Source organism: Mesoplodon bidens, assembly GCF_964165515.1.
Source record: "Mesoplodon bidens genome assembly, chromosome: 3".
In the NCBI taxonomy this organism is placed as follows: Eukaryota; Metazoa; Chordata; class Mammalia; order Artiodactyla; family Ziphiidae; genus Mesoplodon; species Mesoplodon bidens.
The window spans coordinates 94,224,783-94,248,865 of NC_138178.1; the positions used below are offsets into that span (position 1 = coordinate 94,224,783).

Sequence of the window (24,083 nt, forward strand, 5' to 3'; positions counted from 1 at the left end):
GTATAAATTACAATCCCCACATAAAAGGAAGAATTTGACCATGGCTTGCCCTAAGTGGTTTTTTTTGGGGGGGGACATCATTACTGTTTTCTTATTCTCTGGCAAAAGGGAAATAAATTTCTTTATTTCTTGGTTACTTATATAATAAATCGTGATCACATTAAGAATGCTACTCATCTAATGCAGAGATATTTTTATACTAGAATAAAAAGGTAATATTCTTTGACACTGAGAGGAGCTAAAATTCTTTCTTTGGGGAAGATAATTTTATCTTCTAGAATAGGGGTCAGAAAACTTTCTGTAAAGAGCCAGATAATAAATATTTAGACTTTATAGGCCGTATAGTCACTGCACAGCTACTCAGCCTTCTATTGTAATGTGCAAGCAGCTATAGATGATATATAAATGAATAGGTGTGACTATGTTCCAATAAAGCTTGATTTATAAAAATAGATGGCAGACCAGACTTGGCACCACAAGGCGTAATTTGCTGACCCCTGATCTAGAGTTATTATTAGCAAGTTATGCTGCCTCAGACTGTGTTCAGTTGTGGAATGGATCTTTATATAAGATCTTCAAAACTATCTCACTGCACAAGCTGAGCAGGACTTGCACTTTCAGACTTTCAGTGGGAAATTAATTGAAAAATAGTTTTTTGCTATAGTACCTTATAGAATTAGAGTTGGTTGATGAGGCAGTGTGCTTACACATTCATTCTCTCTCACTTACTCACACATACACATGCTCCTAGACACAGATACAGAGACCTGCAACTTCACTCTTTCTCCAAACTCTCATCCTGTCTTCACATACTGTCGTTTTGTTGCTCTATAGTTATTTTGCTTTTTGTTTGTTTCCAGCTCTGGGCTCTGCTGCATTTCATTATGCCAACATTATTTGATTCACATGAGGAATTTAATGAATGGTTTTCCAAGGACATTGAGAGCCATGCTGAAAACAAATCTGCCATAGATGAGAGTGAGTACTTTTATGAACTTTCATTCTTTCTGCCTATTAGTGTAGGCAACTACATAATTCTGTATTTTCTTGTATGTAAAGAATTTTCTTCTGGTATGCATAGAAGGATCTGAGAGAAAAGTTTTTTCTCTTTTAAAATATTATGTGCTTTGTGCATATTTAAAAGAGTCCAAAAAGGACTAACTCAGGTGATGTTCCTTTAGTGTTGACTAATCAAGGCAGATCAGGCAAAATTCACATTTTGGATTATGAAATCCTCATTTTCCACGTAGATCCTGAAAAATTTTATATTCTTTGTGGAATGAGGTAAGACTTTTTGCCTGTGATAAAACCAGAAAATATTAGAAGGATAATTTTTGTTATTTTCGCTATATATTAGGATTTGTTTCTTCTGTAAACATTTTTAACCTTGTTTATCAGTTTTTTTACCTCTTGACTAATATTTTAAGAGAGTTATGAGGTATTTATTACATAACATGAAGTGCCACCTACTAACTATTAGAAAAGTTCTTAAGTAATTTCTTATACTACATGTTGTGAATTTGCTGATACACTTTGAAAAAATGATTTTTGGGGAACACTGGGAGTCCCAGATAGCTTGCATTAGACCTGTCTGAGAACCCTATTATTGATAGAATGTTCCTAAAACACTCTAAAGGTGAATCCTAATAAAAATAAAGCCATCCTTACTGGTTTGAGTAAGTGAGAGCAAAATGCATTTGCACAATTGACTCCAGGAAGGTGCTGTGGAAAGTTCAGATCCCTTGGCTTCCTCCTTGCAATTGTTGCAGTCTTCTTTTAGAAAATCATTAAGCCAAAAGGTGTTAGAATGGTTTAGTGAAGGGTGGTGATGATATTTCTTTTGTTTGTGTTAAATTGATATAATGAATTATTTGTCGGTGGGACTCCTGGCATTTCAGATCAACTCTCTCGCTTACACATGATCTTGAAGCCATTTATGCTGAGGAGAATCAAGAAAGATGTGGAAAATGAATTGTCTGACAAGGTAAGGAAAGGAGACCTTGTGAGTTTATGCCTTAATAGGCACCAACCTAGGGTTCCAGGGTGAAAAGAAATTCCTTGGTAAATGTTTACTTGAAGGGTAATTAGTTTGATTGATAGGAGACCTTTAAACTTGAGAGGGTCAAAGAAGACTTAAAATGAGTCAAATAATGAAGGCAAGTAATAGTTCTTCTTTTTGTTTTATACTTTTTATTACGGAGAGTTTGAAACATTACAAGTAGAAAAAATAGCATAATGAACTCCATATAGTTTAAATGATCAATCATGACCATTTTTCACCCCTCTACATTATTCTGAAGCAGATCCCAGATGTCTTTTGTTTCATTTATAAATATTTTCATAGGTGTCTCTAAAAGATTTGGTGTTTTTTAAAATATATATTCACATATCATTATCACCTCTACTAAAAAAGGCAGTTATTTCATTGTAGTATCACATATCCAGTCAGTGCTCAGATATTCCCAGTTGTCTTTGTGTATGCTTTTTTCTTTCTCTCTCTTTGAAAAAGTATTCAGTTTTTGAAACCAGAATCCAAGCAAGGTCCACGGAACATAGTATTTGGGTGCTATGTCTCTTAAGCATCTTTTAGTCCCACCCTACTTTTTCTCCCCTTGCAATTCTTTGTTGAAGAAACCGAGTTGTTTGTCCTGTAGAGTTTTTCCACATACTGGATTTTGCTGGCTGCATCATTGTGGTGTTGTCTAACATGTTCCTCTGTCTCCTGTATTTCTGCAGACTGAGAGATAGATTTAGAAGTTTAATGTGCTTTGGGTTGTAATATTTTTTCTCATAAAAAGTCAGTAATTTTGGTTTATAAATAATCTTTTTTTGGATCTTACCAGACTTCTGTAGTTTTCTGTTATCTCTTGTGAATCCTCCCCATATTCTCCTTCCTTCTTTTTTCACCCAATTCCCAGTCCTTTGGGGTATTTTCCCATCTCCCATAGATCGCACCTGTTCCTCACAGTTCTGCTGTCTATATAAAAGGCATCTTTCCAGGTTCTTGATAATATCAGGTGATTCTCCCTGTCACTGCCAGAAGGCTGGATCATTTTGAAATTAGTAACTCTCTTACAAGATTGTGGTGGAGATGTACACCTTCAAAGAGAGGAATAGAAGTGTACCTTTGTTTTATTCCTTTTAAAAAAATCTTTCTGGCTGCTTTGTGAAACTGGCTGATTTTAACTGAATAGCAGTTCACACAGATGTGTACCTGATAGAAAGAAAATACTTAATAAAAAATGGATCCTTAAGGCTTTTATATCAGAAACGGCTTAAAAACAATAGCAATATCATAATGTCTGTTATTTAGTGGTCATTAGGGAGGTGATCAGAAGACATGGTTCTTAACCACTGTGCAGAGTATAAATTTCTTAAACATCAGTAATGTTTCTAATCTTAATTAAATAGTATATTATTTATAATATAATAAATAATAGTATTTATAGTATAGTTCAATAGTATTTGTAGTATAGTTCAATAGTATAGTTCAGTAGTATTATTGAACTCTTACTCTCTGCCAGCAGCTGGTCCGTAGAGATGCAGCTTCCAGGTTCTGTTCAGATTTCCAAGGGGGATGAATACATAAATAGCTAGTATTGTATCATAAGATATGCAGTGATTATCCATGTGAAATATAATGGGAACATAGATAAGGGAGTAGTTCTATTAGGGAAGGTTAGAGAAGGCATCAAAGCAGAGATGACATGTGAGCTAGATCTGGAATGATGAGTTGGCATTTACTAGGAAAATACGGTAGGAAGGGGGTGCTAAGCAACAAGAGTGAACAAAGGTAGAGCAATATTCAAATAGGTAGCATGTTTGGCAAACATTATTCAGACTGTTGTAGCTAATATATATAGGAGGACTTGATGAGATTGGGATAATATGGTGAGTTAGATTATGGGAGGCCTCTGCCTACAGGAGAATTTTTAATATTTTACTATAGGCAGTAACTTACATTGAAGGTTTTTCAGCAGTTGAGTACCTTATAAGATTTGTATGGAAAGTTTCTTGGAACCAGGAGAGACTAGAGGCAGGAAGCTCCCACGGTAATAGCAGTATAGATTAGATATGATGAGATTCTGTATTAAAGCAATGGGAATGGTCAGAAAAGGTGGTTAGAGGTAGATTTCCAGGTTGAGTTGAGGGACTTAGGAAATGATAGAACATGGGGTATGAGAGAGAAAAAATCAGAGCTGACTGAAGTTTCTGTTTGGGCAACTGAGTGATAATGCTGTTAATGAATTAAGTAAATTGTGAAAGAGAATTTTTTTCTGATATGTCACAAATGCAATTGCTGCAGACTCTGAGTGATACTATTATGGTAGGTAGTTGGAAATATTGGGCTGGGGATGTTGGGAAATATATTTTTGCAAGTCACTGTGATGGACGGTAGTTGGTGTTATTAGAAATGGAAGAGGTCGCCCAGGGACAGCATGTAGAGTGAGTGACAAGGGAAGAGGGTCAAAGAAGGCACATTTTTCTGGATAATTAGCCATATCACAGGTTTATAGAGATACTGAGTTTCTAGAGATATGTATATTGTTTTTTTCGATCATAATCTGCCTTGCATGAGTTTCCAACTTTACGCTGATACTGAGTTATCTTACAAACTGTTTTCAAAATATAAATGTCCTTATTGATTTTTAGATTGAGATTCTAATGTATTGCCAACTGACCAGCCGACAGAAGCTGCTATATCAGGCACTAAAGAACAAAATTTCCATTGAGGATTTATTGCAGTCTTCTATGGGCTCTACCCAGCAAGCACAGACAACCACCAGCAGCCTCATGAATCTGGTCATGCAGTTTAGGAAGGTAAGAGCTTAGGTCAGCTGCCTTGGAGTTGTCTCTATTATTAACCCACTTAAAGAAAAAAGGCTCTATCTTGCCTTGATGCCAAATAAACAAAGGCAGTTAAAAAAGGATGAAAATGGGAAAGTATACATTCATAAAGGTAAACATACAGGTTTTGGGATTCCTCTATGGAGGAATAGAGTGATGTCTGCACATGACAATATTGTCTTATCATTTCCTTTCCTGTTAGGTGTGTAATCACCCAGAGTTATTTGAACGACAAGAAACTTGGTCTCCATTTCATATTGCCCTAAAGCCATACCAGATTTCAAAGTTTATCTACCGTCATGGACAGATCAGGGTCTTCAACCATTCACGAGACAGGTGAGCAAATATTAATATCTGTTTGCTCTAAGAGTGTTTTTGTATAATTTGGGGTTTTGTGGCTTAGTAGATAAATTTAATTGAGAGTGAGTTCCACAACAATGAGGTATTTAAGCAATGGGTGGACAACTATTTGTTGAGGGATCTGTGCACTCTCAGGAGTTTAACTGGCGCTTCCAGTTGCCTTTCTGAGTGAGGAATGTGCACCTGTGTGCAAATATGTACTTGTACCAAGAGAGATCAGCAAATGTCTCTGTCTCAGTACTGAAATTGCTTTGTGATGGTTTATACACTTGGAATATCACTTGTGGAAGAACTGATTGGATTTCAAATTAATCAAATTTATCTTCTTCCCAGAGTCAGCAGTCACAGATTTGGTAAAAGTGAAGTGATTGTTAATGGTTATATGCTAGAAACCACTTCCATTCAGAAAATGGCTATGTATGTACATTCTGCACTTCCGAGTGAGGGTGGCCCCAGCTTCTGGATTTTTTAACAAGCTCCCAAAGGATTCTTGTGCACACCTGCACTTGAGAACCATAGATTTAGAACGCTGCTTCTGTAGAGAAACAATATAAACAGTACTTTCAAAATAATCATCAACAACATCTAGCCTGATGTTACTGAAAGTGAGACACATTTCTTGGGTTTAATTTTAAGAATTCTTTGTCTGTGATAGCTCCAGGCTAATACTTAACTAGATGGGCAGGGGGAAACAGACCAGAGTTGTAGTGCTTTTTGTTTAATATAGTATATAGCAACTTTCAGTGCTAGAATTGTGCTTCTTTGAAATAAAATGAGACCACTTTGAACTTGTATTATAATCTACTACCTTTATTAAGTACTTAGTACTTTCTGACATATATGTAATGATTTTGTCTGGCAACAAACTTCTCAGAAGTAGAAAGTTTCAAACCTTAAATGATTCTTTTAGTTTGGAACCTCCAGTTTAGTTAAGTTCCTGATATTTATATTTGGGTTTGGATTTATTTTATTTACTTACTTTACAGGTGGTTAAGGGTTCTTCTTTCTCCATTTGCACCAGACTATATCCAGCAGTCTCTGTTTCACAGAAAAGGTAGGTGTTTTGATCTTTGAGGAGGAAAGAATGCCAAGGATTTATCAGGATGCTCTTTGTTTTGCTGAGTTGGAACTAATAGTGGCTTTGCCTGAATGCTAGGCCTTTATTTATAAAGTCTTGATAAGATTTAAGTAAATTAGTTGTCTTCATCTATAGATGCTAGGCTTTTTGGCTATAACAGGAAGCAATAAAAATTTTTTTTTGATTAATTGTTTTCCATTTTGATTGACCTTCCATCTTTATTTTATACCTGCCTCTTAAGAATTTCTTATACCCTTTGAATAGAGGTGTGATAGAGACAATGCAGGACTCTTGCTAGTGTGGGACTCTTAGATACCTCCTCCTAAGTTTAAGGAAAGGAAGCTGCTCAAATTTGAGCATTGTCCAAAGTATTAAGGCAGAGGTTCAGAATTTTTCACCTCTGTGTTTTCCTTTTCTTTTTTCTTTTTCCTGGCACGATAAAAAGAGGAAGGCAGTTAGCCAAGAATCCAAAACCCCAGAGGTAACTGATGAGCCAACTCCACTCTGGCCCATATATGCCATATCTCATAGGTCTGCCTCTTCTACTTATGATTGTAGTACAAAAATATGACACACTGTCTTATATCAAAGTGGCTGTATTGGAACCTTTAGAATAGTTTTTGATTCTTAAGTCAAAATTCAGCAGTTCAGCAGGCTTTAGTTGAGTATTGCCTCTTGGTTTTCTGTTGGGTTTAACTTTGTCCTTTGATATTCCAGGTGTTAATGAAGAAAGCTGTTTCTCTTTCCTTCGCTTTATTGATGTATCTCCAGCTGAAATGGCAAACCTCATGCTTCAGGGACTTTTGGCCAGGTGAGAAGTTTGCTCATTGTTTGATGAGAGAGCAGTTGGGAATAAACAGAGGCGAAGGTCGAATACTGTGAAATTAAATATTTACTATTATATCATCTTACAGAGCCTCTCATTCTTTTTTGTATTGTTAAGAATTAAAATTTTTATAAGGAAATCATACTTTTGATCCTTTAATAATTGCATGATGCTTCGTGATATACCTTAAATAAAAACTATTTAGGCTCTTCTCCCAAATGCTACCAGAAGGTCTTCAATTCTTCATAATTTCTAGGTAGACTACTTTATTTGTTTCTACAGGGCAAATGATGACTGATGATTCCTTTAGTTAGTAGTGATTGCAGCATAGCCTGCCTTACGTATTCAGGGAAACTTAGTTCTCTTTTCTTATTCTTTGGAATAATGGCTTTTACTTAATTTATTACTTTGTATTTGTGTAAAAAATAGTAACCTCATTAGGAGAGGCTGTCTCCTTAGTATGAGGATGTTTTTATGACAGTTTTTATGATAGAGTTGAATATTCCTTAATACTGAGAAGAGCTTTACAGAGGATTTTCGTTTTCATAGTAGCAAACCAATTCATGCCAAAGATAGAATTTATAGAACAAAAGTATGAAATGGCTTTATCTGAAAGTAGGAAAGAGCTGTGTCTAAAATGTTCAAGATTTACAGAAGAGACATGTTAATAAGAGACAAGGTTCCTCGCTGCTATGAACTACCCTCAGCCCTCCATGGAGCACTGAATAAGCATGTCTGCTGTGGTTTGTTTCAGATGGTTAGCTCTTTTCCTGTCTCTGAAAGCCTCCTACAGGCTCCATCAGCTGCGCTCCTGGGGAGAGCCAGAAGGGGAGAGCCAGCAGAAATATCTGAGAAACAAGGATTTCCTTCTTGGGGTTAATTTTCCACTCTCCTTTCCCAACCTTTCCAGCTGCCCTTTGTTAAAGGTAAGCAATTATTTCAGCATCAGTTATCTGTGTAGTACTCCCTTCCCTTTTCTTTGAATCAATAAAAGTAATAAAGTAAATGAAGACCTGAGGGAGCCAAAAAGTTCCCAGAGGAGTGGGAGCAGTGTAGTGTTTTATAGCTTATTACATATCACTTAATAGACATTTTATGTGTGTGTGTATGTGTGTGTGTATATATATATATTTTTTTAATATATGTTTTGTATATAACTTTACTGTGAAGTACACAGATCTTAAGTGTACAACTCTTTGAATTTATACATGTGTATACACTTGTGTAACAACTGCCTAGATTAAGGTATAGAATATTTCCAGCACCCAGAAGTCTCCCTCATACTTCTTCCCATTTGAAACCTCTAGTTCAGAACAAACCAACAAATAAAAATAAAGGTAATCACTATTCTACTGCTATCATCCCAGATTATTTTACCCTGTTTTTGAACTTAATGTAAATGGAATGATCCAATGTGTACTCTTTTGTGTCTGGCTCCTTTCCCTCAATTATTTTGTCTGTAAGATTCATCCATGTTGCACTGTAGCATTCTTCTTTAATGCTATGAAGTGTTCCATTGTCTGTTTCTAATCACAATTGATTAATCTACTGTTTTTTATTTTATTTATTTATTTGGCTGCATCAGATCTTAGTTGCGGCATGCAACTAAATGGGATTGCTGTATCATCACGTATACGTATGTTTAGATTTAGTTCCCACTGCCAAACATTTTTCCAAAATGGTTTTTCAAAGTTAAACTCCCACCAGCAATGTGAGAGATTTATTCTTGTAAATCTTGCCTACCCTTGGTATTGTCAGCCCATTTTTGTTGAATTTGTGATTTTCAGTTGCATTTCCATGGAAAGTAATGATGTTGAGCACTTTTTCATATAACTGTTTGCCATTGTATAGTAGGTAAGGGGAAAAGGGATAGGAAATAAGTGATAGGTGATAGGTGCAGATTCAGATCATGTGAGGCCTCATAGGTTAATGCTAAGGATTTGGGTTTTATTCTGAATGAAATGGGTGTAACACTGGAGAGTTTTAATAAGAGACTTGATGTTTATATGTTATAGTTCTTCAACTAGATTAAAAGTTTAGAAGGTTGAACTTTTTCTTTGTATCCTCTAGAAAATTTAATGTGTCATCAGTCATATAGCTATCGAATGTAGGATGTTCTTTGGCTGCATCTGGTTATTTGCCCCCTCTATACTGAAGAACCTGTATGATTTCCTTTTCTTCTGTTTTCCCAGTTGGTTTCTCACGCATTGCTCCATATACTTTTTTGGACTCTGAAGATAAGATCGTTAATGCAGAAGGAGAATAGAATTGGGTTCCAGCCTGTTTGGAATAATATAGTCAGTTGTGGCAAGGTGACTTCCTACTAGTGAATACTGATATGTCTAATGAAGAGTTGCTTAACCTCTGTAGACCAATTTCCTTACATTTGGTACTCTATATTACTACAGTGAAAATTTTTTTACTAGTTTTATTTTTGGTACAGAGCGCACCATTCTACCAGGGGTTTTTTATGCTCTATTATGTAGATAACTGCATCTTACTTAACACTGAAAGATAAGCATCACTTATTTGTAGTCTTCTCCTTTATGAAAATACAGTAGTGTGTTCAGAGCACCTGTTCAGTGAGGTCCTTATATCAATTAATTTCCTGAGAAATTTAGATATGGGCAATATGCTTTATGTGAAACTGGTTTTTCCAAAGTTAGTTTCACTTCCATGTCCTCTTCTTTACTTTTATTTTGTGTTATAGATAGACCTTTGCTCTTGTAGTGGCTTAGAATGTACACCGAGTTACTGAGCCACAGGTAGCTGAAAGCTAATCATGTATTTTGTAGAGATGCTGTTCTGCTTTTGGTCTCACCATCCTTATCTCCAAAATACATGTGTTGAAATACCAATGTATCTTGCCAGAGTTGGTTGATATATCTGTTCTAAGAAATATTTGCTTTCAACTAAGCAGAATAATCTTTACATGATATGCCTTAAAGGTTAGACTGGGTTCTGAATGAAGAATCATTTTGTTGAAGCTCCATGTTTAACAATAAAAATATAATAAAGCCCATTATATCTGTGGCTTTTGAAGTCTGACCATGACTCACAAGAATATTTTACACCACCTGTAGTTATGTAGATATATCAGATATTACATACATATATAAATATTACACATCCATAAATTTTTAAGACAAAATATTCACAAAACAGTATTTACCCTCCTTCAGTGCACAGTTTTTTCCTTTTGTTTTTCTTAATGTTAGTTGGAACCTACTAAAAAATGATTTCATGACCCTACTACTCACAGTTTGAAAAATACAGCATTCAGTGACTGCATGATATTAGAATAGCAAGGGGACTAGGTAAAGAAAGTCACCATATAGAAAGATTCTGGATCATTCTTTTTAATAGTAAGAATGGAAAGAAACTGACATTTTGGGACTTAAGGAAGGTCTCACTTTCTGAATATGAAAGAGACCACCAGAAGTCACTCAGAGAGCAATATGCACATTTCATTGCAGAGTTACCCTGACATGTAGTTAGTGATCAAGGTCCATCTCTGTCTTAGTATATTTTGGCATATACCTGTTATATCCCTCCTATTCAGAGATAATATAAATAAAGTGAAGTAATTTTGAAAAAACCCAATTCAAACTTGAGCAAAGTAGTTTATTTTGCGAACTGTCCCCCAAGAATGGCTTTGTTAGAATATGCCTATTACCACTATTGTACTGTTTCTCACACTAATTTCTCCAAACTGAGTCTTTCTTTCTCTCTTCCTCCCTCCCTCCCTTCCGTTTATGGCTGCGTTGGGTCTTCCTTGCTGCGCATGGTCTTTCTCTAGTTGCAGTGAGCGGGGGCTACTCTTCATTGCGGTGTGCGGGTTTCTCATTGCGGTGGATTCTCTTGTTGCGGAGCCCGGGCTCCAGGCTTGTGGGCTTCAGTAGTTGTGGCATGCAGGCTCAGTAGTTGTGGCTCGCGAGCTCTAGAACACAGGCTCAGTAGTTGTGGCACACGGGCTTAGCTGCTCCGCAGCATGTGGGATCTTCCTGGACCAGGGCTCAAACCCGTGTCCCCTGCACTGGTAGGCTTATTCTTTTTTTTTTTTTTTTTTTTTTTTTTTGCGGTACGCGGGCCTCTCACTGTTGTGGCCTCTCCCATTGCGGAGCACAGGCTCCGGACGCACAGGCTTAGCGGCCATGGCTCACGGGCCCAGCCGCTCCGCGGCATGTGGGATCTTCCCGGACCGGGGCACGAACCCATGCCCCCTGCATTGGCAGGCGAACTCTCAACCACTGAACCACCAGGGAAGCCCTGGTAGGCTTATTCTTAACCACTGCGCTATCAGGGAAGTCCCGAACTGAGTTTTTCTTATTCAAGAAGTATTTTAGAGAATATTACATTGTCTGTTTTGCAAAGAAGGATAGAGAAGGAAATTTTGAACACCTAATCCTTTACAACAGATTTCCAAAATTCCTTTGTTAAGAGTATAAAGTAAAAGCTAAAACTTAAGATGCATGATATTTTAGCATACATACACACATCAGAAACACACTTCCAGATTTCATAGTCTGCTGTAATCCTGCCAGTTTACAGTTTTTCACAAAAATATGATTAACAAAAATGAGTCTTTTTTCAAAGGTAACTCTTCAAGTATGGACAGCAGTGGTGAGACTTAAATATAATAATTATCTGTCTTGCTGATGTTTGGATTTGTCAGTTGGATTTAGATACAAGGTCTTGGATTCTTTTTGTTTGTTGCTTTGTGTGGGATAAATTCATCATGTATGTGCTTTGTGCCTTTTCCTGACCTGACTTCTTTGTTGTCATTGAAATCTACAAAAATACTTCTGGCATTATTAATACAATTTACAGATCCTCTGGAAGATTCCTTTGCTTATACAGGGACCCTACTACTGTGGAATTGGAGAGAAAATTTTTTATTTTCACAGAAAACAAACTTAAAATTCTGCTTACTAGTTTTAGCAAATGTCCTGAAAATATGACTTGAGAGGTATTTGCTATCATTCATATGGTGAATTAGAACCTCAGGAAGACAAAGAAAAGTCTTGAAAGATTAGAAAAGGACTGACATATAAATGTGGGTCCATTAAAGCTTGAGGAGGTAGGAAGAAAACTTGGAAATGATAACCAGTACCCTAATCAATTATTAGAGAGTTAAAATTTTTTTCTAATGAAATTAATTAATAACCATTTGAATTCATGAGTCTAAGAAGCAGCTAAGTTGATTCTGAAAATATGACCATTTGCTTTCCTTTAGTAAACAACAGGCCAAGGAGATTAGAGAGACAGAGAGAAATAATAGGTATAATATATTTTAAAAAATATAAGCCTTTTTCTTATTGCCTTGGCTATTCTTCTAGAGATACTAACATACATATAGGAAAGTGCACAAATCATAAGTGTACATACAGCTTGATAACTTCACAAAACACTGTCAGAACTCTACCTCAGAGGCCCCTTTGTGCCCACTTCCATTCATTGTTCCTCCTCAGTGTCCTCCCCGTAAGAGTTACTATAGGCAAATATTTGGGTGGCTTATAGTTTTTATTATTACAAATAGTGCTGCTGTGAACATTACTGTACACACCTTTTAATGAAAATTCATATGTATTTTGTGGGGTATATATATCTAGTAGTCAAATTGCTGGGTCATAGGGTATACATGTGGTCATCTATAATAGGTTATGCCAGACAGTTTTCTAAAGCAGTTGTGCCCATTTTCATTCCCATTAACAGTGTATAAGAGGTTCTAGTTGCTCCATGTCCTTGCCAGAATGTGACATTATTTTGTCTGTTCATTTTAGTCCTGCTATGTGGTAGTATCTCACTGTGGCTTTAAATTATATTTCCCTTATGAATAATGATATTGAGTACCTTTTCTAATGCTCATTGGCCATTTGGATAACCTCCTTTATGAAATGCTTATTTGAGACCCTTGCTTATTTTTCTGTTAGTCTGTCTGTATTTTTCGTGGTGTTCTGTAGTTCTTTATGTATTGCAGAGGTCTTCTACTCTGTAGCTTACTTTATCACTCTAAATATTGTCTTCTCTTGAATCATTAGTATTTTTTGTGTTCTGTTGAAGAAATCCTTGCCTTTACCAAGGTCATAAAGATAATTCTGTTTTTCTCCAAAGGTTATTTTGATTTACCATTTGGATCTACAAGAAACTGGGTTTTCAGTCTGTGTTATGGGTTGTCAATTTTTTTACTTACAGATATCCATATCCATTTGACCCAACTTCATTTGTTGAAAAGACCATCCTTGTTGCCCTGCAGCATCACTTTTGTCAAACAGGTGGCTGTATATGTGTGGGTCTGTTTCTAGACCCTGTTCTATTCCATTAGTCCATTTGTCTACCCTTGACCAGTACCACTTTATCTTAATAACTATAGCTTCATAATAAGGCTTGATAACTGATAGCACCGGTCCTCTAGCTTTGTTTTTCTTCAATATTGCCTTCACTATTCCTGGCCTTTTGCATTTTCATGTAAATTTTGAATCAGCTTATCTATCTTAGTTTAAACTCTTTTCAGCAATGCCAGTAGCCCCATGTTTTTTGATTATGTCCCCCATTATTAAAACATTCTTTATCCATTTTGCCAATACCTATGCATTATTTCTTTTAAAATGATACATAAATAATAGCATATTAATATTATTTACATTGTGAAGCTTGCATGTAATTTCTCTGGAGACCACTGATCCCGGCAGTTAAAAGAAGGCTAATTGAATAAGGAATGTTAATAGAGGGGAGGACACACTATTTACTGGAGAAAGTACTCTTTTTGTTCCAAACACTCTTCACTCTTTCTCTCCTGCTGTTTTCACTTGTTTGATCCCAAGGGCCAATGGGATTGAGTGAATGGGTCCATTAATTTGTATGTATATCAGAAGAGCTTATTGACTGAATGAATCTCCAGTGGTTGAATGTGATCTTGGCTTAAGGGTTGGGGTTTTTCTAATGTTCTTTCATAATAGCCTCCTCCCAGTGTCAGTCTACTCCCACAGAGAAAAAGCACATGTAATTAATGTTGTTTACAAACCTGTCACGCATCAGTGCCTGTTGTGGGCAAGGTGTGTTAACAGTCATGGTCTCTTATTTTCTGGTTTGAAAACTCATTCATGTATATAGTAAAAAGACATGCACAAGGTTAAAAGGACTTTAAAAATAGAAATGATTCAAGATCGGAGATGAAAGAAAACATAATTAACTGCCAAAATAATGTTAGATGATTAGTGGTAAAGTTCAGGATAGGAGATCACTTTAGGTTAAAATGGATAAAAAACTCTTTTATAGAAATGGTATTGTTTAAGTTGGATCTTGAGTGGTAGGGACCTGGGTAGAAGGAAGGATTTTCCAAGTTGAAGATTTGAGCCAAAATACAGAGCAGTAGTGAGAAAAAAGGCCAGAAAGGTAAGTCACCTTTTCTCCCAAAGAATCTTTGAATGCCAATTTATTGGGGTTTAGATACTAAACCAGGAGTTTCAGCCCTTTTTTGGCTCACCTTCTTCAATAGATGCTACAGTTGTAATCCTGGGGGAATAAAGTTTTGGTGGCTACTGTCAAGCCAGGGGAAGGAATAATCGGGTAGTTGGTTTTAGGGAGGCTGTTAAATCATTCAAGTCATTACAGCACATCAGTGGGAATCTCTGCCATTGGTACTTGATGACTAATCTCAAGAGTGTGATAACAGGAAAGATTGGATGTGGGAATCCATGTTAAGGAGGGTATTAAACTAAAGTTCCAAGTATCAGGTACAAAGGACCCAACAGAAATAGTTGTAACCAAAAGATGGTGAAGAAAGGGTGAATGGACTCTGATTGATTTGGATATGGATGAGCACTGGCAGTGAAGGAATAACTTCCAAAACCCAGAGTTCAAGAGAGAATTCAGAGGGAGTGCTGAATTCTATATCAAGTTTAAAGTGAACACTTAGGAATGAGATTAGGAGCTCTTTGATGTTATGAGTGCAGATATAACAGAGAAGGCCCAGGTTCAGGGATTTACAGGGAGAAAGATTCTGGTTAGGAAATAGGTAATGAGATGTGACAGTTAAAAAGAATAGGAAGACATTTCAGGAGGGACAGTTGGTTTTAACTAAAAGCTGAGTTTGTAAGAGAGAGGAGACTCAGACTTGAAGACAAAAGAGGAAGAAAAGGCAGCTAAGAGGGAAGTCAAACATGCAAGAAAGATGATTGATAGGGGATGCAAAAGTGGTTAACTACCCTTTTTGTATGGTAGAAAACCAGTGAATACAGGTAGGAGCTCTATAATTAATAGAAAGATACTTCTCTAATACAAAGAATATTTTACAATGTCCAGAAAGACTGAAACCAAGCTTAACATGAAAAAAAAAAAAAAGTGCTGTTAAACAGTTCTGTCATTTTGGACTTCCTGGTGGTCCAGTGGTTAAAGCTCCATGCTTCCAGTGCAGGGGGCACAGGTTCAGTCCCTGGTCAGGGAACTAAGATCCCACGTGCTGCATGGCAGGGCCATAAAAACCCACAATTCTGTCATTTTTTTTCTTTCTTTTCTTTCTTCATTTCTTTTTTCCCCCCAAGTGTGAGAACAGAATTTAGATGTTTGGACATAGTCCCTCTTGTCTTTGTGGTCGGGTTATTTTAAGCACCTTGCACTTACAAGGTTAAATAAATGTTTACTGAATGACTTAGTAAGTCTTGGTGCATTGTATTAGTGTTGTTTTTCCCTTTGGAACTTTGTGTTTTGTTATCTGAGGGAATGTCCTCCACCCTAAAATTAGAAGTATAGTCTTCCTCTGTATTTAAAATAGAATTTTGTGAAGAGTTCTAACTTTTCCTTGGAGGTTGGGAAATATGGGTGGCATTGCTAATTTGTTTGATCATGCATTGAGTTTATTGCACATTAGTTATTTTTGCCCTGCATTTGAGCTGAGAACTAGAGGCATTTCTTGGGAGTGAGAAATATACCAGCAGAAAGAAGCTAATTTTTAGACATCTTCAAAAAGGGCGTCAGTTGTGGATATTAGCCCCTGTAGTAGTTATCTATACCTATATAACAAATTACCCACAAATCTAGCAGCTTAAAACAATGAACATTTTTAATATCTCATAGTTTATGTTGGTTAAGAACTTGGGAGCAGCTTAGGTAGGTGATTCCGACTCAGAAAATCTTATGAAGTTGCAGGCAGGGTATCAGCTAGGGTTGCAGTTACCTGAAAGATTGACTGGAGCCATAGTTTCTGCTTCCAGGTTAGCTCACTTATATGCCTGGTTAAGTTGGTGCTGGCTGTTGGCTGGAGGACTCTGTTCCTCGATGTGTGGACTTTTCCATGGGGCTGCTTCAGTGTCCTTATGGCATGGCAGCTGGCTTCCCCCAGAGTGGGTGATTCAAGAGAGAGAGCAAGGAGGAGCCTCAATGCCTTTTGTATTAGTTACTTCATTACCACGTTTGTTTGGGTATTCCCTGTTCTGAGATTTTGGCTTAGGCGACAGATGGGTTCTGACTGTGACACTATGAAAGTTCTTAAATTGGAAGGGATGCTGGTATCACCTCTCCTTGTTCTCCATGTTACCTGTCTGTTCACAGTTTTATTAGCTACTGCAAATGCAGTATAATATGTGTCATTCATCTTCAACCGGAATTCATTGCTCATAAGCCCTAACTCCTTGTGAGCAAATTTTTTTTCATTGCAAGCTCTGTTTTTTTCTGTATCTTGCATTTTCATTTGATTTGCCAACTTAGTTCTGATTGTGTAACTTTGATTATTTGTAAACATAATGCTGAAGAGATGCTGTTTCTCCAAATCCTTGTTTTGCTTTCTTTTGTGATACTGTGAAGTAGAGTAGCCTTGTTTAATACGCAAAGTAAACACAAATTTATATTTCAGTGTTTTGATGGGAGAACATGAATCCGGCTTCCATGTTCAAGATCAGTCTTAAAAGTAAAGTTGGGGATTATTCTTAAGCAGACAAACCTGAGAGAAGAGACAAGGGGAAGTGCTAAAATTGGAAGCGAGTGCCAGGTCTCTTTTACTATTCAAAAATAATTTTGAGTAAAATTCCTTTGGAGCTACCAGATTAACTTTGAATTAATTTTTCCATATTCACCTTTATCCTCTTATTGCAGAAAACCCTTCATCCTGTTCTCTTCTGCGCCTTCATTTGTTTTATGAAAAGTAGTAGGTATTGTTCCAGCAGCCTGTCTCCTAAATACAGCTTCCTATCATCAGATCAAGGTGAAGGCTTTGTTCTTATTCCTCTGAGGAGATAGTTAATGAATGTTGACTTACCTACATGTTGTCATCTTGTTCTTGGTAAGCTATCTTAAATCACATACTACCTGAGTTATATTCAGCAGTCTAACCCAATCCTCTCATCTTCCTTGCCACCCATGGACGTGAATGAATCTGAACAGTGAGAAGCTCTTCCCGCCACTGAGCGTGCCTATAAAACTCTTCTTACTCTGCAGTGAATATTAAATTTGAATTCTGTGTTACAGAGTTCAAGGAAGTACCATTCTCATAATGTTGGCTTTGGGATGGTACAAAAACATCAGGGAACTAGGAACTAGGCTAAGGACACGGATCAGATGACACTTAGGGTACTTTGAACGAAGTTTAGGGCCTTTTAAACTCTCTTACTTGACGTGAATGCTTTTCTGATATTTCCTTTTCTTGTGATGCTTGTAGAACAGAAGCCAGCATGATTCTGTGTTGTCCTCTTAACCTCATTGTTCTCTACCCTGCTTTACTGGTGATGAGTTCAAGAAGGAATAGCATTTAGTTAAAAAATTTTATGAATTCATTCTCACACACCTCCCTCCCCACTGTAGGCTCTGACCAGAGCTCCTTTCTTGTACAGTTTACAAGGGTTAGAGTGCAAGTCTCACACATATGAATTTTTTTTCTTTTTAATCTTATTTTGCTTAGAAGAATAAAGACAAAAACCAGAATCTGTAGGAAATACACCATTTAGCCATCTTTTGGGGAGGCAGAACAGATTTTATACTGTATCCAGTTAAATACTATGTTAAAAATGATAATTGGCAGAAACAGTACCAGCATTAATTTCATTTCCTGTCCCAGTCTTAGTGAAACTGTTGTCATGGTTATGGTCTGCTTAGGCATTATATGTGTTGAAAGCTTTATATACTCTACAACTCTAGTGAGCCAACTAACTCATAGAAATTGAGGGCATTTCAGATTTTGCAATTTAAAATATACAGGACTTCCCTGGTGGTCCAGTGGTTAGGACTCTGTGCTCCCAGTGCAGGGGGCCCAGGTTCGATCCCTGGTCAGGGAACTAGATCCTGCATGCCTCAACTAAAAAGATCCTGCAGGCTGTAACTAAGACACAGCACAGTCAAAAAGAAAAAAAAAAAAAAAAGATTTAAAAATATATATACAAAAGAATCTAAACATAAAGAGTTATTTTGAAAAGAGTGGTATGTGTTTTAAGTTTTAAACACTATACTCTATTAAATGCTTAGAGAGCTTAGAATGGCTATTGATGAAGAATCTCCCAAACAGGAAGTTTCCAAAAACTCTTCCACTGGAGGTTAATTTGCAACTGCAGTATCTGTATCATCATTTCCTGGGATCATGAGAGCTGCCAGTACCCCTTGTGGAGAGCTCTGGGAATCCGTGGTTTTCAGAGTTTTTCTGTATTTTATTTCCCCCTTTTTGTTTGGTTACTTAGAATATCTGTGAAAATAGAATCCATGCAATCTTAGCAATTGATCTATAAACCTTACACCCTTTCATTTTAGGTGAGACCTTTTCTCTATATCTGAGTTTGATGTGTTCTTTAAGAGCAAAAACAGAAAATTAATTTCTAAGTAATGAAGACCTAACGTTAGCATAAGTATTCTTTTTAATTTTAAATAAGGCTTGGAAAGCAAAGAACGGCCCCTTGTTAAGTGGACAAGTATGTATCTGAGGGGAAAACATCTGTGTGTTCTCTGTGCTCCACTGTGGCAGGTAGTGTACAGCTGAGGGGCCTATCATACTGCCCTGTTGTTTTTCACTTGAGACTTTTGCATGGTGCCAAAAGACTCTACAAAAGCCTTCCTTCGCTGCTGTGTGTATATTGTAGTACTGGCAGCAAGACATACACAGTTGCCAGTGCCTACAGGGTAGTAAGATACTCAAGAACATGAGGAAGGGACAACAGAAGAGCAAAAACTGTGACCACATTATTACCAAGTCACATCTCTCATTGTGTGACATTGTTTCTTTTTTTCTAATTTGTTTTAGGCCAAAGTAGACTAAAGAAGTAATGAATCTTCTTTTCTGCACCCTCCCCCCGGCCCCCTGCGTCCTACACAGTGGTGCCTAAGGTGTCCTTTGTGTTCTTCTCTATTAAGCATTAAAATTTTCTGTATCTAGCAGTACCTAGCAGTTCATGTCATTATGTGAAGGGAATGTGGATAGTATGGTACCAAGGACCACCTGTGCTAAGGAAGATTTGATGGAACCAGTGTTAAGAGAAAATGATCTAGAAAAGTATAGATTGAGTGAAGTGTACTGGGGGTAGTCAGGGTTTCTCTACAGCTAAGGCTTGTGTATGTTGAGCTAGTGAATCATTTTTTAAATCTGGAATCAGCTACAAATCACCTTGATTTAGTGACTGCCAATGAGAAGCCTGTCTTAACCTAGCTGATATAAGACAAGTGAACATGTTCTAATTTAGGAATGACCACCCCGGAAATAAAATTATCATTAGACTTTTTCCAGAAAGGTATCACAAGCAAAATATTGTGTTAAAAAGACTCCCTATCGTGATTGTTGTATCCCTTATTAATAACTACAATGTTGGAGAGAAAATAATTGAAGGAAATGGTCATTCTTTCATCTCTTATCTGTTGGATTTTGCCATTTAAGAATACTGAAAATGAGGTTGACTTTAAGAGATCCCTCCCTGAGACATTGTTTAGATACTGCTCTTTAGGAGTATAAGAAATAGGAGTATAAGAAGCTCCTTTTACAAAGATAAAGTGATAACGGATACTGCTCTTTAGAAGTTAGTAAAGAATTCAGAAGTCTCTAGGCCAGCCACTGCTGCTATCTCAGCCACCTGGGTGGCAGTGGACCCCCCAGCTAGCAGCCCTGAACTACGACAGATAACGAGCAGCGGTTGCTAGGCTTGTGTCATCTCTTCACCCTCAGGAGGAGCAAGAAGAGCTATATTACTAACAATCAGAAGTGAACTTTTAGAAAACAAGAAAATTGGCTACTTTTTTTTTTTTTTTTACTTTCATCTATGTATCAGCAATAGGATTTTTTTAGTAATGATCCTAGCTCATCAGTATTCAGTATTGGAAGAACAGGGTGACACCTGGTCTATTGATCTTCATAATGATCCTCACACTAGGCATTCAGATGATAATGGAGATAAACATGTAGAGAGGTGGATAAATCTCAGTGCAGATGCTACCCAACATAAAGATGAGAACACAGATACTGTTGAAAAACGATATCAGAAGATTAATGTTCTTTTCTGGTTAATGATGGGACCTAAACATCTAGAGGAAAATGTCAAACATATCAAAGCTACATGAGTCCAGCATTGTACTAAAGTGTTGTAAAGACTTCCATGCAGTGTGATTAGAAATCACTGAAGACGTCCCAACTCTGCGGGAAACATTTAAAAGCCTTTCACTTCTTTCATGCCCATTATTTAGAAGGTGCTGATTGCTTCATGAAAGCAGATTATGATACACCTGTCCTACTAGGCAACTTGAAATGGCTTCTTTCAAACTGTGATCCTGAAGAACCCATGTACTTCAGGAGGAAATATATACTAAACAAAGAAGCTTTGAAGAGATTTGGTACTGGACACTTTCGGTATTGGAATTGTAACTGTTATTCTCCTGCAGAGGGTCCTGGTTACTGTTCATCTTGCAGTTTTTTGTATTATCTTCATTCATATGATTATTTAGGTTACCAACCTGTCTTGAGAAACCAGTAAGACAAATAAATGAAATAATTGAGAATGAAGATCCAAAGATAAAATGTCTAATATTGAACTGAATAAAGAATTGCACCTGCAATATATTGATACAACACTGTAATCCCACTGACAAATTCTTTGTATGTGAACATTCCATACTTAAAAATCTTTCATATGAATGGCTGCAAACTGAAGCTTTAACATGAGCTTTAAGTCTGTTAAAATGAATTGATACAGTAATGTAAGTTTTTAATTTTTTAAATGGTAGTTAGGTTAGAGGAACTAAAAAGATATTGTTTCCTGTTCCTGACCACTTTTATTGATGTCTCCAAATAAATAGAACTTCTAACCTTGCTAGAACTATACTGCACTGTTGTACACACGTGAAATACTAGACAGATCTGCCTAAAAGAAAAATTTAGGAGGAAATATTATTGGTCATCTTTTTTAACTCAAGACAAATGGGTTTGTATTCACAGTTTAACAAATGAACCAAACTTCCCCTGGCATACACAAAATGTTGTTTTGTCTAATGAAAATTTTGCTGTAACTATTTATAATAAACAGAATCTCTTCCAGAAAAGGCAGAATTAGAGATGACATTTACCTAAGGTACATTAATAAAAGCACAGTTTGAAATTAGAATGAACCTTGACTCTATGTGATATTTTTTCTGTTTTGCTTACATTAAATAATTGTCAATAGCACTAATTTGCATTTTTGTTTTGTAGTCTCTGGTTTTCAGCAGCCACTGTAAAGCAGTGAGTGGCTACTCAGACCAGGTCATCATCCATCAGCGGAGATCAGCTACCTCCTCGCTTCGTTGCTGCCTGCTCACTGAGCTGCCATCTTTTTTGTGTGTGGCCAGTCCACGAGTAAGTGCCACAGGAGGGAAGAGATAAAATAGATGGTGTTTGAAGAAATAAACCAGTTTTCAAGGGATCCATTTCTTAACCAGAACTGTTTTAAGCTATTTGGACCTTGAGAAACATATAAATGCTCGGTATTTAGAAAGGGCATCTGTGGTCCTGGCTTTCCCAAGACAGCACTCCTCACTTTGAATTGTGTTGGTTTGAGAATAGTTGTATGGTAATAGAAGTGACTTCTTTCCCTGATGTTGCTTCCGTGTAGTTCCTCTCATTTAGCCTGGGGCTCTAAACTACCATGGGAGCAAGCCATCTGTTACTAGGTAGGTTATCACCCAATAGCAGGGACAGGAACAGTGGAATATTTGAATAGAAGAGGGAGCCATTTGTCACCTGTGTTGAGGTTTTTGAGGGTGTTTTAGAGGAGGGGGCCCGATTGGGAGGGAGATTTGATCTGGCCTTACCGCCTCAGTACAGTCTCCAAATAACAAAGGGAAACATAACACTCCAGCATCAAGAAACTTCTTAGATGGTATTCTCTCGCTTTCTTCAGCAGCCCTGCCTGGACTGTGGTTCACAAGTATGTTCCCTCTGAAAAGTGACTATTGGGCCATATCCACCAGTCAGTGGTAGTAGTCTTGTTCGCAGATTGGGAGTAGTTTCTACTGTGGTTTCAAGTTTGGACAGCTGTTAGATCCTTCCTGATACCCTGTTTATCAAAACAGGGCACTCTTGTGATTGCCAACAGTGTCGCTGCAAAGGCTCCCCTTGGCACGCTGTGGCTGTTTACTTCGCTTACATCTTCCACTCTTTCATGCCTCTCTGATCAGAGCCAGACAGAAACTCTCTTACAACCATGAAGCAGTACATGAAGGGGGAGAGGCAGAGTAGAGATGTGGCCAGACTGCAATTAGAGCAAAAACGAGTTTGTCTTTCCAGCTTGTTTCCATTTGCTCTAAGGGCAACTTTCAGTTAGCCAGGAGACTCTGAAGAGGCTGACTTTTCTTACCCTTCTGTGTTTCTCTCTTGTTTTCTTCACTCATCCTGGCAAGTCTACTGTTTTCACAGTTCCATTCAAAGAAGGCGGAGACTCTTAATTCTTCCTTGTGGTGATATTTCTCTGCCATTATTTATATCAGCTTACGTCCTTAACTTTATTCAGTTATCAAAGGTCAGAATCTGGCAGAGGGTCCAAAGGAAGATGATGAATGGAAATGAGATGACAGTAGAGTCCCATGTTTCCCGCCTGCCTCGATTTCTCTGCTTGTTCTGGCTACACAAACCTGATTCGCTCACCACTATCCACTTGCTTTGATTTATATTGATTCTCCAGAAAGTATTTGGGTTTTGTAGGTACCCAGTTCTTCCAAAGCATTCTTGGTCTTTGAAGCTTAAGTTTATCAGGGAAAAGCACTTTTTCCAGAAAACATCTAAAGCCAAGGGCTTGCATAGAAGGCTGCCTTCAAGCTTCATATTTGTATGGTGGTTTCCTTTTTACTCTCCTAATCTGTTACGTACGTGGAGAGGCCTATAAGAGGAAGCCTAGATTTCTGAGAGCGGGATGTCAAGACATTTTTTACTTCTCATATTCCCCGTGTTTTATAGAGCCAGTAAAAAGTGAACTTCCCGGGCTTCCCTGGTGGCGCAGTGGTTGAGAGTCCGCCTGCCGATGCAGGGGACACGGGTTCGTGCCCCGGTCCGGAAAGATCCCACATGCCACCGAGTGGCTGGGCCCGTGAGCCATGGCCGCTGGGCCTGCGTGTCCGGAGCCTGTGCTCCGCAACGGGAAAGTGAACTGCCCTGGACTGTAACTGCATTTATGGACATAATAATTCTTCATTTATACTACTCAAAGCTCTATAGCCAACCACTCTGAAGAATAACCCCACTCTTCTGACATACTTACATATACAGACCCCCAGTGTACTACTAAAGTATTGTTTCTGAGGAGCCTGACGTCTAAACTATCATGCCTGGTACTGATGTTTCCCTAAAAAACAGTAGTAACTTGAAGAACACTGTTAGCCTAAAGGTGTGGTGGCAGGCAGGAAACAGGAGGAAGCTTTTCTCATCTGGCTGAGGGGCTCCTCCCCAGCACCCTTTCCTGTTCAGCCCCTCTTCCCACATTTGTAGTTTCTTCACGTAGCATGTGCTAAATCTGAAATGGGAGTAATCACCCCATAGTTAGGAGG

General features: G+C 37.6%; 1 protein-coding gene across 3 annotated transcripts in view; it reads left to right on the forward strand.

Moving 5' to 3' along the window:
• Nucleotides 1–24,083, forward strand: part of INO80 (INO80 complex ATPase subunit) — a 131,645-nt gene that overhangs the window by 61,139 nt on the left and 46,423 nt on the right. For all 3 annotated transcript variants that reach the window (XM_081229914.1, XM_081229915.1, XM_081229916.1), the window contains exons 18-25: nucleotides 861–978; nucleotides 1,899–1,984; nucleotides 4,654–4,821; nucleotides 5,051–5,184; nucleotides 6,195–6,262; nucleotides 7,004–7,097; nucleotides 7,867–8,038; nucleotides 21,757–21,900. In XM_081229914.1, the coding sequence (XP_081086040.1) occupies nucleotides 861–978; nucleotides 1,899–1,984; nucleotides 4,654–4,821; nucleotides 5,051–5,184; nucleotides 6,195–6,262; nucleotides 7,004–7,097; nucleotides 7,867–8,038; nucleotides 21,757–21,900 (984 nt within the window). The remainder of the gene's footprint in view (nucleotides 1–860; nucleotides 979–1,898; nucleotides 1,985–4,653; nucleotides 4,822–5,050; nucleotides 5,185–6,194; nucleotides 6,263–7,003; nucleotides 7,098–7,866; nucleotides 8,039–21,756; nucleotides 21,901–24,083) is intronic.